The following is a 16,433-nucleotide window of genomic DNA, read 5'->3' as shown; positions in this document are numbered from 1 at the left end:
TTTTTGGTTAATTTCACCCACTGATGCAAGGTTAAATTGTGTTTCAAAGATCATCTTGCCCAGTGCAATTATGTCCATGTTGCAGAATGACTTCTAGTAAAATTTCCCAAATTAATATTTGCAAAACATACATGTAAAATATGGATTAATGTGTCTATATTTGCAGGTACTAAATCACTGAACAGGATTGCAAATGTGTCACAAGTTATAACCACATAACTTCCTGCATTTTTCCACATTACAGCCCAGCAATTAATTATCTACAAGATGTGATTATAGCGCTATTACACTTGGAATAATTTCTGAAATGTTTTTAAACTGTGGTGGATGCCATGGTTAAAAATGATTTTCTGTATTCATACTCTTTTCCGTTTGGCGTTTTTGTGGCCAAAAACTATTGTTATACCTGCAATACAAGTCAGTTGAATTAGAAGCAACCATTTAGAAATGCAGGATTTTTGTACTTCCCCAAACCCACTCCCCATTTTTTCCTGCATATCTTCTCTCTTCCCTTGGTTATCCAGACATCGTGATAAAGAAATGGTACATCCCCAAACTATAGTCATATGAACATCACTACAATGATTAATGAGTGACCTTGAAAAAAAATCTGTTTCCTATAGGATTATGCACTTGTTCACAATACAAAGGCTGAAGACAGCTCATAAGTATGAGACAATAACCACAAGCAACAATACTTCAGCATCTGTTCCTCTTCTGCTGCACAGATCTAACCCAAGATGATTAATGTCAGGTGAACATGTGCAAGAATAAAGTATTAATCTTTTTTAAACAGATGCTCAGCAGGGTACCATTAACTAAGCAAAACTGTTCAGAGCAACACAGACATATTAAAGCAAAATGTAAGCACTCTGATGAATCTGAACTTTAAACGCTTTATGAACATCTTCTAAGGGGGTCTAATATTTTGCTGGCTATGTTAAACCTGTGACCCACTGAACCATGTTGAATGTTCCCTCTAAAAAATATATGAACATTTATGGACAAGGAATTTTCAAATGCTTGGATTTTTAGTAATCTGAAAACACTGTCCATGAGCATCTGCTTAGTTGCAACCTGATGGCTAAATAAAGATTCAGACACATAATAAGCTAGGTGGAACCAGGGCCACTTTATTTCAGTTTAAACAGAGAGAAAACAACTATCAGTGTTGTAACAAACTCTTCTTAACAAGAGGTGAAACCTGCAGAGACCCTTGCCTGTGGGAAATGGAGGTGTGTCTGTACTGCCTACCCAATTCCTCAAGCCACACCATGATGAATAGTGGATCCAACTGGGATCCACTAGTGAGTGAGCACTCTACATAGGATACTTACTCATAGGCTCAAAGGCAGACATGAAGATTAGAATTTAATCAGGGGGACTGAGCATGTTTAACTGGTGCAGGAGATCTTATGGGGAATTATTCTGATGAGCTCTAAGATACGCCTACCTTGACTAGAGGTCGATTGATTCACCCTAAGTGCATATTAGGATAAAGGTTTCTAACACAGAACAAAAGGATAAGGCAATTTATCATTTTACCAATCTAGGTCTAGAACTCCATAATATAGAATTGTCATGACTGACCAACCAAGGGACTTTGCAAAGTGTACAGAAGACTCAAATGAGGACAAGATTTGGGCTACTTCATCAGTACCTTATTCAGGGCCTTCCTACCTGAAAGACACAACTCTGTTTTCATCCTCTTACTAAAAAGGAAGAGTCCCCTGCAATAACTTTTGCCTTGCAAAAGCCAAACACTACAAAATAAGGTGGGAACCATTTAACAAGCCAACCAGCATCTCCAGGGAGATTGAACCTGCCACTCTTTTGAAGCTTTATGTAGGCTGACCAGGCCTGGGCTCTGGTTCCCTAGAGATACAACTTCTCTTGTAGCTGACTTAGCAGAGCCCACAGGAACTATCTGAGGTCCTGCATGTTCTGTGCACAACACAAACTGGAGACTGCCTCTTTTCCCTACAAGCCTTGTGCCCAGAACTCACCAATAATGCAACAAATAATCTAGAAAATTCAAAATATAGGAAAAATTGTCATGGTTCCAATACCATAAAACCGTATTCATAATCATCATCATCATAAAATCATTCCAAACGGTCCTCAAAGTATGAACATTTTAGATAGAAGTTCCTTTTTTCCTTTCTTTTTTTGGAGTGGAGGGAGGTAATTTTACTGAGGCATCTTCCCAAATATCTGAGCATAATTGAAGTGCAATTTTTAAAAGAATTAAGAATTCTGTTAAAACTGGACGACAAACATACTGCCATTTATAATTCCACAGTGTACTTCATCAAAGCCGAATACAAAGTTTTAAGCCGACATTGGTAGGGGTATTTGTGGCTTGCACATCTTTCAACATCAAGGAAGCCTATTTATCACAGTCCTAACCTGTGTTCCGGTCACCAGCTCCACTTGATTCATTTTTCAAATATGCTGACTTCACCTCTAAGTAAAGTCCACAGTGAAGAAAAGAAAAATCTTTTACAAAACTTTCAAACACTTAGTTCCGTTCTAACCTTTTCCACAACCAGACACATACAAGTTACAGGGTGTGGGAATTATCTATAATTCAATGTATGTAATCCATATTAAAGCCTCTGCCCATATAACTACCACGTTCATCTCTCTGAACACTCAATTACCAAAATGTGCTCATTATTACTATTATTACATTGGTAATTTTGGGGTGTCAATACAAATCCGGAAGCTTTGCTGGCATGATCACTGGCAGGTCACAGTGAATATTGAACTTCAGCTATCTGCCTCCACATAGCTTATATGTGGTACTATAAACAAGAAATTATAGGAAGAAAGAATTGCACAAAAACAGAAAAAGAGAGGGGCTTTGTACTATTACATTGTCATAACTTATGTCAGAGAGTGGCAGTTTCTTCTTACCTATAGCTAGCTATCCATATATGTTTTACACAAAAGGAAAACACTGAAACTCAAAACCTAGTGTAGGATTTCATTAAACCGCAAAAATAGTTTTATGGGTCCTCAAAATCACTAACAGCCTGAAAGCATGCATGACTCAATGTACCTTAAATTCAATGAAATGTACTCAAGAACTCAGCTTGAGTCACCAACAGAAAAGAACAGTATTTGTTGGACTGTGTGGTGCAGTCATACTGCACAAGCAAAGTGTAGTATTACGTGCAGCACTGCACCCCCCAGGAACACTGAAAGGAATCACCAGGCATTGCCTCTCATAGCAAATTCAAGTGGCCATGCGTCTCTGAGTTTTGAAGCAAAAAGGGCTGGCCCAAATAAAGGTAGTGGTTTCTACACAGTCAAGGGAATAAATGCTTGTAAATTTAAAAAAGGGTGGTGGTTTGGCTGATGATATTGAAACCCATAGAGAAGATTAGCAGGCTTGTGCTTCCCCTGTTCTTTTTCTGGCATAGGGCATTCCTTGGGGCAAACAAAAACAGCTTCAGCACCAAAAACTAAGCTTAAATCCAGATTGAATTGAAAGTAGATAATCGTCCACAAGATCTTGGAGTTGCAGAGCAACCACTTTGCTCAGAAAGGGAATGTTTACAAGCAGCCAATAGTTATCACAATCTTCCAGGTCCAGAGAATTTTCAGAAGCAGTCTGACAAGTGCTGAAAACAGCTACAGCAGCAACATCAAATGCCTGGGAAGTGGACATTTTCCATCTTTTGTCCCATCCTGAACTTAAATAAGTCACCACTGCCTTTTATGTGTTGCTTTTTTCACTGGCAGCGCCCTGCTGTCAGGCAGAAAGGTATGAGTATAAATATTTTTAAAACAAGTACTGTAACTTCCGAAAGGGCTTTTGAGACCACACTTCTCGCAAATCAATTCCTGCCTGCTCCATGTTGTAAGGCAAGAGGGACAAGGAGAAAGCATACAAAAGAAGGCCATATTTATCCAGGAACATCATTCATCTAACAACACAAGACTAGGTTATGGACACATCTGCATACTGACCCGTTATCTTGGCCGGAGCAGCTTTTATCCCTGAAGTGCTTAGCAAACATGCCACTTCATTCCTCCACGGTTTCTTTGTAGTGTGCAATTAAATGTATAATTTAATTATGGGATGCCACAAACCCAAATATGGTTTTCATGTCGGATTTGAAGGCAGACCATACTTTGCCCAGTTTGGCTATGAGACAAACTGATCAAAGAAATAGGTAGGAAACGGGAAGAAGGATGTGAGCCTAAAGACAGCCAAGCTAAGCATCACTTTACATGTGGACCAACCTGAAAGTTCTATAACTTTTACTCTACAAATATATACACATTTGCACTTGCAATGAAGGTTGTAGATTCTTGGCTACAACCTCAACTGCTATCTGCAGTAAGGAATACAGTAGCTGGCCCTGACAAAGATTGGCAGATAGCAAATAATGAGACAATTTAATGATTCTTTAAAGATTCTGTGATTTTTTTTTCCTTACCATGCTGGGTGAAAAGATCACTGTGAACTATTTCAATCAAACAATATAGCTTCTGAATTGTGAGACGGCCCATTGGAACATTCAGTATAAAATCTGTGAATAGCTTGCTGGGGGGGGGGGGAGAGAAACAAAAAGAAAATTAACAGAACGAAGGAGTTAACAATTTCAGTAAAATATTTTTCAAATGTGAATTTAAGAATTTGGGAGTTTTGAAAAGCTTTTTTTTTAAAGCCATTTTCCCAATATAAATATATTATTCCAAACTCCTCATTAATTTAAAGACTCAGCTCAAACCACAAAATACATTTTGGTGCTCTTATATGGCTTCATGAGCCTGGAAACTGAACACTTCGCAAATCTCTGAATTTCTGCAATCATTTATTCTGGTAAGACAGTTCCTAAGATTGCTGCGGTATCAGTCTATTTTACATGGTTGAAAGGAAAACTTCAGACTTAACTAAAAAGTTGTGCTTAATCAAATCCTGCTTATTCACTTTGACTGCAATATCAACACATACTTAGGTAAAAATATGGAGATATGACCAGCTTTAACCCTTTTAGCTTGCTTGGATTCTAAGGTAACCATGGAATTTAAGGCAACAACACTAACATCTCTTAAAAACAAACTGGAAGCAAGTATGTTAATATACAATAACAACCTCGAAATGCAGTGTAACATGACTCTTTAGACCCTCACTTGTGTAAACAAGAATTCCATGGCAAATAACTTTTCTGACCTGGAGACCTCATCACTTACATAGTCTTCCTATCCAGTTATGTAGCAAAACAAACTAAGAACTACAGGCTGGTTATAGCTCTTCATCTCCCTTCTAATCTGACTGGAGTCTTATGCCCAGAAGGTATCTGAAGAAGTGTGCATGCACACGAAAGCTCATACCAAAATAAAAACTTAGTTGGTCTTTAAGGTGCTACTGAAGGAATTTTTTTATTTTGCCCAGAAGGACTGAAACACCCTTCTCACCCAACACAAGTGCCATACAGGAATTCCTGCTTTTGATCCCTTCTCCAACCCTGCCCCATAATCTCTTTGAAAGTCCAGTACAAATAAAGGTTTCTGCAGGTCAACCAATTGATTCACATGAGGATCTTGGCTCCTACTAGTATTTATTTATGTCATAAAATGTATACACCGCTTGACTGTAAATAAATAAATTCCTCAAAGTAACATCATATTCTTGTCTACTCAGAAGTAAGACTCATCGAGGTCACTGGGCCTTACTCCCAGGTAAGTGTGTAAGCCGCAACACACACTTGTATATGCACGCAAACAGACACATTAAGGCCGTAATCTTGCCTAGGAGTAAGGGCAAGTGAAGTTTGTGGGAATTAATTCTGAGTAAGCAAGCACAGGACATTACCATAAAGTAAATATTAATCTCACCCTGGGAATTATTTGTTGTTTTTTTATTTTAAAAAGCAAGCTTTGATTATTTTCTCCACCCCACCCCACCCCGGTCCACTGTTTTGGAATCATTTACGTACTCCATTTGGGGCTCTCCTAGTTTTACCCATCCATGGTTATAATACCCACACCAATAAAAATTAAATTAATAAAAGTTATATTCATAAAAGTCATTTAGACTTGCATATTGAAACAGTAAGAATTGTTAAACTTAATAGCAATATTAGAATCCACTCTGAGATGCCCTTGACAAAGAGAAAGTAATACAGTAATTAAAATAAACATCTGTACATTTGTACTGAAAAATACATGCATAATAGTGAAAACTGAGGCACATTTACTCAGACGTCCTGCTGAGCTTAACAGGGTTTAGTCCCAAGTAAGTGCGCATATGATTACAGTCTAAAATGTGGTACATAACAAAAAAAATTAAAGATTCTGATGGCTCAACATTTTAAAAAATCTTTGACACTCATTGTATAATCTATAACCTATGAAGGTCAACAACATTTATCTGAAAAAAATATGTATACTAAAAGTGAAATATGTTTGCTCCGTATGCCTTCAGGAACTATAATACATAACAAGTGATTATAGTCAATCATTTTGGGTGCCAGATTTCTACTGCAGCAATAAAATATTAATCATATATAGTCTTTACACACATACAAAAACAAGTTTAAAAATTATATATCAAGGAATAAAAGCTAAAAGCATAGCAAAAAATTTGACTCTTACCTAAGTTCTTTGGGGTCAAAAACAAGTTTCACATCATTCACAATAGTTGGCAAATATTTAAGTGCAGCTCCCTAAAATTGAAAGGAATAAATGTACAATTTAACGGTAAATGTGGTGACTGTTAGCTAAGCAATAAATGATTTGATTTGAAATTTAATGCTAAACTGAAATCATGTGCAACTCAATTTAATGTTGAATAAAAAATAAAAGCCAATATTACCACTAACATAAAAAACCGTACCTCTATAGCATTTTAATACTGCAGACTGCTTCATGATATCTCAATAACTTTTACAATAACCCTTGTAACTCTTACAAGCAGTGAGGCTCACAAATATGGGATACAATTATTTGATTAATTGAGATCATGAGTGAAACAAAATTTGAACTGAGAACTTATTGGCTCTTACGTTCTCAAAGTTAGATGATTTCTCTTAATATATGAATCCACCATATTTCCAGCCAAGTATTTAAAACAAAAGGCTAAAAATTAATATGGAACTTGTTCCCAAAATAAAGAGTAACACTGTAATCAGCACACAGAGCCAGAAAATAGTGGCAACTAGTCCATCCTTAAGTCCACTCTGTTTCTTTTGACAATTCAAATCAAGCCCTGCCAAACCTTTTCTTTTATTATTGTTATTGTTGTTATTGTTGTATTATTATTATTATTATTATTATTATTATTATTATTATTAGGATATGCAAAGGATTCAGCCTGGCACTTCTCTGAGCCATGGTCACTCTAGTACCCTTCTTTTCAGCAATGCTTTCACCCATCAGTCAATTTGCCAGGATCACGTTTTCCATCACCTTCTCTGTTGATCTCTGGACTAATATAAAGCGAGTAAAGTTTATGTGTAAGATTCCCAAATTGTCTCTTCTCTTTTAGTTTCCAATTCCACTATTCTCTTTCTTCCTATTTCCATTTTATTTAAGTCGATCTGCTAGTGTCCTATCTTCAGTTGTGCACATTCTGCCATCCTGGTTCCTATACTTCGAAAATGTCTCCTCCCATGTATTTACCAGGCTACTACTACCTTCAGGATAGGCTTTCCTGAACCTATGCCTTGACTCTATTTCCACACTTCAACATCGCTTATCCTTAAATACTCTTGTCAATCCCCATCTTCTTCCTTCTGTATCCTTTAGCATCAGTAGACTCAGTCTAAACAATCAGGGAAAATATTATACAACTTATTATACAACACCTAACACACATGTGTGGCAGTAAATAAACATAAAAATATATCTTTCTGGTGTTTTGTACAGTGTTCTCATACTGCAACCATGGAACAAAGCAACCTTTTCTGCACCACTACCAGGCAGCCCCATATTGATCTCCTATGCAACATGTCTGTGGAAAGAAAAGACTTGATCTAATACTGTATATGCATTGTGGATGGCAAGTCAGGCTCCCTCAGAGTCTCATATGCAGCTGAGACCATAACTTCACAGGACCCAATATCGGACACGACTAAACGACTAAACAACAACACCCAATATTTGGGTTTCATAATATTGACAGCTAAGGAAGGAAGGCTCTATTTTTGCTCTATTATTACTGCACAAGATGTGGCTCTCCTTTTATATTTACTTTTCAGCTTCCTTTGTGAGCAAACTTTTCTAGATGCCTATTTCCTGCCTTCTTGCAGAGTTGTATGTTGTTTCTTGGAGGATGAGTCCTTGATCCTTTAGCAGTACAATCTTGTACCTTTCTATATTCTGCAGTGTGTGTTGGGTGCAAGTGTAACTCTACCAGTAAGAGACGCTGCACAGTATGATTGTCACCTTGGTCACCTTGATCTATATTTTGCTTGCATGTTGTGGTCCAATGTGGGTTACGCTAACTTGTGTTTTCTTTTGTCTGAGATGGAGCATAGGTCTAATTATATTTAATATACCCATATTATACCTATATCTCCATGGCAGGAAACAGTGCCCCACCAGAGCCAAGGCAGCCATGTCTAGAGTAACTGTATCATTCTCTAAGTTTTTGTTATCCATTAACCATCAAATTTATAATTGTCTTTGTGACTAAAAATATAGCTGTGGATGGTGATTAATATGAACTACTTTAGGGTAAAGTTCAGGGTACATTATTCAGTATAATTATTTTAATTAAATCCATTAGCATATCTTTATATAAGATAAGAGCTATCAATGATACAAAATAAGCTTTTCACTGAATAATGCATGAAGTAATTATTAATTTACATATTTCTCTAGATGATGCCTGTTAAACTGATTTTAGTTAGCAAAGAATGAAAAAAATTCACACAGCCCATAAATATAGCTGATCTCCCTCTACTGATGAAGAAACATTCTGGTTTTTTTCTCAGCACAACTAAACACGCCTTGATCCACCATCTCTGTTTTCCCTCTAAATAACTCTTTTACATTATAAAGAATGTATGTTGTCTGATTGCAAATATGTCTGTTAGATATACAGTAAGTAATTGTTCAACCTACTCTATGAAAATCTAGGCCAATGAATGTTTATTTTAAATTCAATGATAAGCAAAAAGGCTTACTACTGAACTGCATTTTAGGTTAACATTCAGAATGAAGATGTTCATTGCTCTTAGTTGCTTAATCTTCCAAGAGTCACTTCAGGCATTGGCTTAAGTCCCAAAATCTTAAGAACTATTTTCTGTGTTAAGTCTTCTGCGAAGTGCTATGATTATTTCCCAAAATATTGTTACATGCATTCCAAGGAGTAAGATGTTTCAGGATGTTCAGCACATCTCTTGGTTTCCTTGAAGTAAAGGTCACTGGAAACTTATGGAGCTTCTGTGATATAAGGTTTATTTTTAGATATTCCACGTTAGTGTAAGAAGAAAGATTTGCAGCATTATCACCGCAATAGATCCTGCTGCTCCACTCAAAATGATGCGAGAACCACCAAAGCCATAGCTTTGAGCAAGTCAGGTCTCAAGTTCTAAGACGGCCAGACCTCTACATCAGTGTTTCCCAACCAGTGTGCCTCCAGATGTTTTGGGACTACAACTCCCATCATCCCTAGCTAGCAAGACCAGTGGTCAGGAATGATGGGAGTTGTAGTCCCAAAACATCTGGAGGCACACTGGTTGGGAAACACTGCTCTAGATCATGGGTACCCGGGGGCCGGATCCAGCCCAATCGCCTTCTTAATACTGTCTGCGGACGGTCCGGAAATCAGTGTGTTTTTACATGAGTAGAATGTGTCCTTTTATTTAAAATGCATTTCTGGGTTATTTGTGGGGCATAGGAATTCGTTCATTTCTTTTTTCAAAATATAGTCAGGCCCCCCACAAGTTCTGAGGGACAGTGGACCGGCCTCCCGCTGAAAAAGTGAGCTGACCCCTGCTCTGGATGATGCCATCTCCAACCAGGGCAAGGGAAAGGAAGACATGCCCCAGCCCTGCCACCATATTCAGCTGTCTGGTGTGCATCACTGAAGGCCCATGCTCTCTACTTAACAAAAGCAAATTAAGATAGATAGATGATAGATAGATGGACACCCCCCTCTTCTGCAGATTCAAGAATTACATCTGTTAAATCAAAGGGCTGGAAGGTAACCCCAGAAGGCATCCAGCACAACCTCAATGCTATAACAACATGACATTTAGGTCACTAAATTTATGGAGTTTAAGCATTTAAGAACATCTGAAAGTGATCTAAATGCAAGTATAGCTTTTTTTTTTTACTATAAATGATAAAAGAGGATGCTTAAGAGGCTGTGGCTGCATTTGGATGAATAATAAAGCAATTTATCATTACAACAGGGATGGAGAACCTTTGGCCCTCCATGTGATATTGGACTTCAAGTCCCATCAGGCACAGTCAGCAAAATGGCAAGCTGCAGTTAGTCAAAAACAGAAGTGAAAGCTTCCAGTCTCCTTGTGATTGAACCAGAAGATGGAGGAGCACAAAGCTCATTTAGGCTTATTTCTGTAGTGAAAAACCACAGCTTATCATTGCATCTGGATGAGGTATATACATTCATTCAGGGTGGCTTGCCTATCAATATTTCCTGATGACTGACCAGGCCAAGGGGAGTTCAACTCTAATGCTACCTCATAATGCAAATAGGTTTCGTTTTTGGCATAAGTAACACTGGCTGAGAGTTTCACGTCAAACTGTGGTTGTTTCCAGGTTAGATTGAATGTATACTTCATTGGTGGTATGAAAGTAAGGCTTTTCAAATGGGTAAAAAATTACTGTGTCAAAGCTATACTAGCTGCTTAGAGAACATCCCACATATTTCCTTATTTATATATTCACTTTACTTACGTATATTGGGTATTATTAGGCTCTACAATAGATCATTTGAGGGGAGTGGGGGCTACACTATATCAAAGAATTATAAAAAGCCATTAGAAGCAAACATTTTCAATTAAGGAATGGAATAGGTTCCAGGACAACAGCAATTTCCCAAGAGGGTATCCAGACCTTGAAAATCTCTGCTTTAGCATCAGGGGGTAAAACATCAGCAAAACATTACCTGACTCCTCAGTAAACAATTTTAAAATCAGAAGAGTTTCTAATAGTGTATTGGGGGGTGTCATGGTTTGAGGGGGGGGACCCACTGTACATCCCACAAGCCTTTGGGCATATTTAAAGTAGGTATTTGGGTTACAGCCACCGAATTCTGCTTGGAAAGGTACAATATAAAACAAACTGATATGGATTTCATTTCATGAAATGGATGGCCTAGGTTTAAGTCTTTTATTTTTTATATAATATATACAACCTAATTCTTTAGATATATCTGGTCTTTAAAATAAAAGAATAGTACTGCTGGGTTGTGTTGTAGTTTCCTATTTAATCATTGTTGCATCTGAAATAAAGGAAAATCTGGCAAAATAAGCTATGACCTGAGTAAAGATAGCCCTACATGTTAATATTTCTTATCTTGTTAAAATTGTAATATAGTTAGAAAAGGAAAAGGAAAGAGAATGACTCTAAACTGGTTTAATCAGAAAGCCAGCTAATATTATGAAAGGTCGATACTTATTCTTATGAAAGCTAAGCAGAAAATGCAACCTCTTGCTTGGTTTGCAAGCTGTAGCTGAAATGAAACCCCGCATGATTAGTGGCATCATTACTATCTTGGCTATTCCCAGATGCTGATATACATGAGCACAGGGATATTAATTTCAGATGACAATAATCAGATACCAATGCAACATCAGGAACAATTACCAACAATTAAGCAGTTTGTTAACTTCTTAAATTAACATTTTTAATTAGAATTACTAACATATTTGCACAGCACAGAGCCAAAGTTTGTGTCCCTGTTCCCATGATAACAAAAATGACAGAGTTTAATCAACCTAAGGATGGCATGTATTGCCATCATCAACAGGCAAATAAATGAAAGTCTGGCCCTCCATCAATCCTAGGTATCATGCTTAGACCCTATGAAATTCCTGTTCTGCTTGATAGGAAACTAACAGGGAGGGTCTGGCACTGCTTGGAAATTTTTAGAATCCAAAACATATTATGATTTTTAAAAATGGATTGTGGAATTTGTGAGCTTGGACCTCTCACAACAAAATTCTGGTGAAATCACACCAATGTCATGTTTTGGCCAACCATCTTGATTCAAAATCATGCCTGGCATCCAAACATCAATGAAGAGCTTAACCTCTATTTCAGGCACCCTTGTGCCAAGTTTGGCAACAACATCTTAGCTATGTCAGAATTCTGGCAAAGTCACGTCAAAGTGACGTTTGGGTCCACCACCTTGATTCAAAAAGTGTCTGGCATCCACATGGTGATGAAGTCTGCCACACCCACCTCAGGAACCTTCATGCTGAGTTTGGTGATGAAAACTCAATAGGCAGCTAAAGCTATGCTATAAAACAGGAGAAGTCACTCCAAAGTAATTTTCTGATCTGCCATCTTGATTCAAAATGGTGGTCAGTGTCCAAACATCACCCATCACCCCCACCCCCACCCCCACCCCGGGAACTTTTGTACCAAATTTGGCAACAATATTGTTAGAGTTATTCAAACACATGGAGGACAAACAAATGGGTGAACACATAAACCATTTTTCAAAATATATAGTAAATTAAAAGGGGGTTTTCTGCCCTTATTATATGCTACTCCCTAAAGAAATGAGGGATTTCAAGACTCAAGGGGGCAAAACTTAGAAATGTAGTATGCGTAAAAAGCAACAAATTAGAGAAATTTCAAGGAGGGACTGGGGTAAGGATACATGTTCTGAGAACTTTGTAGCTAAGCACTCAAATCTCCTCAGTAGACATGTCAAAAATACACTTTTTCTTTTTTTAGCTGATGGCAACTTTCTTTCAGTTTTGTCTTGGCAGAGATTATTTGTTTGTTTGTTATTAAAAAATACTTCTACAGAAGTGTAGCCAGCCAGCCAACCAATCAATTTCCAGTCCTTGTTTTTCAACTCCAAGTAACTAACTGCTCTAACATGGACTCCTAAGCTGACTTGGCTCTCAGGGATGCATTAACCGTCCCTGCTTAAATATAAACTAATTTTTTCCCTGTGGCTAGAGTGAATGAGATTATGAAGGTAGACTTCCATCAGGTGAATAGCTGTCAGGAAGTCTCCCAGCCAGAGAGCTGCTCTGATAGATAACAGGGCTTCCATTCTGAAGCTGTGGTAAATGATGGACTGGTTTAGATATTTAAGGAACCTCCCAGTTTGGCAATTGTGAAGAATATTTAATAATCTCTAGAGAAGCATTCTGCAAGGATGGCCAACAAATGACGTAAAGACACACTGGCTGCGTTTACTCATTACTAAAACACAGTTGAGCACAGTGTGCATAAACCAGACTAAACCTAGGCAGGAGCAAGAAACTGATTGGGAGCCAATTACATTCCTGAAGAGTTCTCCTCCTGCTTCATCATCAGGATGAAGCCTAAGCCCAACCCAATAGCCCAGCGACGCCCTCCTGAAATCAGCTGCCTAAACTACACATTATGCTAAATCTTTAGTATGATATTATTATTATTATTATTATTATTATTATTATTATTATTATTATTAGCCATGGGAATTCCTGCTTCTGATCAGGATTGTCCAGGGAGGGAGGTTCATCTTTCCCATCTCCAACTGCAGTCCTGACAACCCACCCTTACATGGCTGTGAGGCTTGGGGGATGATGAGGTCCCACAAACATGACATGAAAATACATTCAATACCTTAAGCCTCTGAAAAAGATCTTAATGCTAATTATTATTTGTATATTAAAATCAAAATAATGAATCTCAAACGCACTTAGTACACAGTATTAAAAACCTTGTTATTCTTCGTTTCCAAATCATACCTTTACTATAACAGTCTGCTCGGAGGCACTGCTCATCATTTCATTGATAGACTTAAACAGCTGAAGTAAAGATTCCCTAAAATCAGCTTCGCCTTTGTTTTCATAAAGTCTGAAAAACAATATATTATCATCATCATCGTCATCATCATCGTCATCATCATCATCATCATCATCTAAAAGGCCAACACGGTGCCTCCAAATGTTGTTGGAGTACAACTCCAATATTGGGTTTAATGGAAGTTGCAGTCCAATCGCAACTGGAGAACACCACATTTGCTACCGCTAATACAGCAAAATAAATGCTTATGCTAAAATAACACTGACTAAGCATTTTCCTTATAGCTAAGAGATAATCTTAACTCTATGTCAGAGTCAATGTTACCTAAGCATCAGTATGATCAAATAGGATAGGGAGTTGAAGAATGATCTGCTACTGCATCATTAAAATTTGGAGACTTTGCCTACTTATTCAGACAAACTGCATATTATCTTACCAGAACCATCAAATGAATTAATTATCAGTAAGCAGGAGAGAGAAAATCTGAACACAGCGTAATAATAGTCAACATTCATTTAATCAGAACATGGCGATATTTTCAGTATACCCAAAATAATAATATGCCTCACCTTATCATATAATATTAATAAGTCATTAAGAGAATAATTAAATAATTTGAAAGCTATAATAAGAAGAAAAGCTACTATACATACTGGTTGAACAAAATTCTTGACCGTACAATAAATTTGAAGATGTATTCCAAAGATTTCATAGCTTTGAATAGCTGATCAGTGACAGCAGCATTATCCACATAGCTTCTTAAAACTTTTGTCAGTTTTCTATATGAGAAGATAAAAAGAAGTAGGTTCTGAAAAATGAAAATTATTTACTGGCATGCAACAGTCACAATCAAGTATACCTTGGCAGTGGTTCAAAGAACATTTCTGCACCATGACAGCACAGAGTACACTGGATACATAATTTGAATGGTTCCGTCCACAGAGAAAAATATGATCTGATGGTGGTTGGGGGACACATGAAAAAATTGTGCAATTTCAGAAGGATCTCTCGCACTCATGAGGCACCCAACTTTCTCCCCTCCTGTCTACTCCTAGTTTCTCCATTTTCTTCTTCTCACTTGGTCAGGCCTCTCACCTTTCCCCCCTTCCCTTTGAGAGACGGCTTTCCATTCAACTGCTGTGGTGCTACTCCCAAGCCTTGAAAAGCACATAGAGCTTAAATAGGAAATAGATCTTCCAACTTCCTCCATCTCTATTGACTTTAAGGGGGAGGAAGGTAACCACATTCACCACCTAATGAAGAAGGGAGCAATGAAGGAGGGAAGGCTCAACAGGCTTTGTGAAAACCAGGTGAAGGCACAACTGCGCCCACGAGCACTGCACTGGTGACCTGAGAATGCAGCTATAAAGATTGTTGGGCTTGACTTCTTTAGTGGGGCCTGCATTTGAAACAGCCCCTTTTCACTACATTTCCTTTTTATTGTGCATTTTGTGTGTGGGGGGGGGGGTTATCTTGTATTTTTACGTTGTGAACCCACCCTAAGATCTATGGGGTGAAGGGCGGGATAAAAAAATAATAAATAAATATTCATTTTGCATTCCTTTGCCCAATAAATAAAAGTGTTGCCAGGTATCTAAGTCAATTAATTTACAATGGCATTACCAAAAACTAAGATTTGATTTAAAATAAAAAAATTCCTTCAGTAGCACCTTAAAGACCAACTAAGTTTTTATTTTGGTTTGAGCTTTCGTGTGCATGCACACTTCTTCAGATACACTGGAAACAGAAGTGTCAGACCCTTATATATATACAGAGGGTGGTGGGGGTGGGTGGGAATGGGTGATGGGCTGATGGGAGTGGTAAACCTGTGGATAGCAGATTCCACTGTATGTAGTGTTCATAAGGACGCCATTAATACTGACAAAATCTTCCAAATGCAAACTAGCAATTATTCCTAATGGATTTATATATTTAGTTATAGAGTTTAAAAAATAAATAGCTCTTTCCCAAGAGTAGCTATGAGTAAAATTGAATGCTACACAAGGCAAATAAAAGATTTCCCTCACTTCCCGCATCCTCCTGAACCCCTCCCCCATCTGCTCCAAAGCACCACTCTCACAATCCACAGATTTTGGGGGTGCATCCAGGAGTGCAAGGGAAAAGTAATAAGTCCTTTACACAAGTGGGCATCTGTTGTGCAAATGAGATGCCAGAACTAGACATCCTTCAGTGACAAAAATTAAGCAGGTATTGCAATCAGGAAGTCATATGTGTACTCTATTATTATTATTATTAATTTTTATTTATTTTATTTCTCATTCAATGAACAGGCTTGTTTTATTTGTGGGTATTTCCCTCACAACTAATCATTCAAGGCAGTAATATTAGATTAAAGCTGCATAAACACACATAAGTCTCAACATTATTAGCACCATTCAGGACAAGCATTAACTGGTGTAATTTAAGTGAAAAATGAACACTACAGAATGTTACACAAGTTGTGTGCG

At 37.6% G+C, this 16,433-nt stretch overlaps 1 protein-coding gene across 3 annotated transcripts in view; it reads right to left on the bottom strand.

Annotated features, from left to right (window-relative positions):
* The window catches only part of DOCK1 (dedicator of cytokinesis 1), a 362,095-nt gene that overhangs the window by 258,384 nt on the left and 87,278 nt on the right, over nucleotides 1–16,433 (bottom strand). For all 3 annotated transcript variants that reach the window (XM_035138565.2, XM_035138566.2, XM_035138567.2), the window contains 4 exons: nucleotides 14,619–14,744; nucleotides 13,908–14,016; nucleotides 6,613–6,683; nucleotides 4,452–4,558 (listed from right to left, as the gene is read on the bottom strand). In XM_035138565.2, the coding sequence (XP_034994456.1) occupies nucleotides 4,452–4,558; nucleotides 6,613–6,683; nucleotides 13,908–14,016; nucleotides 14,619–14,744 (413 nt within the window). The remainder of the gene's footprint in view (nucleotides 1–4,451; nucleotides 4,559–6,612; nucleotides 6,684–13,907; nucleotides 14,017–14,618; nucleotides 14,745–16,433) is intronic.

The sequence above is a fragment of the Zootoca vivipara genome, chromosome 5 (genome assembly GCF_963506605.1).
Source record: "Zootoca vivipara chromosome 5, rZooViv1.1, whole genome shotgun sequence".
Classification (NCBI taxonomy): domain Eukaryota; kingdom Metazoa; phylum Chordata; class Lepidosauria; order Squamata; family Lacertidae; genus Zootoca; species Zootoca vivipara.
This window is presented reverse-complemented; position numbering and strand designations above follow the sequence as displayed.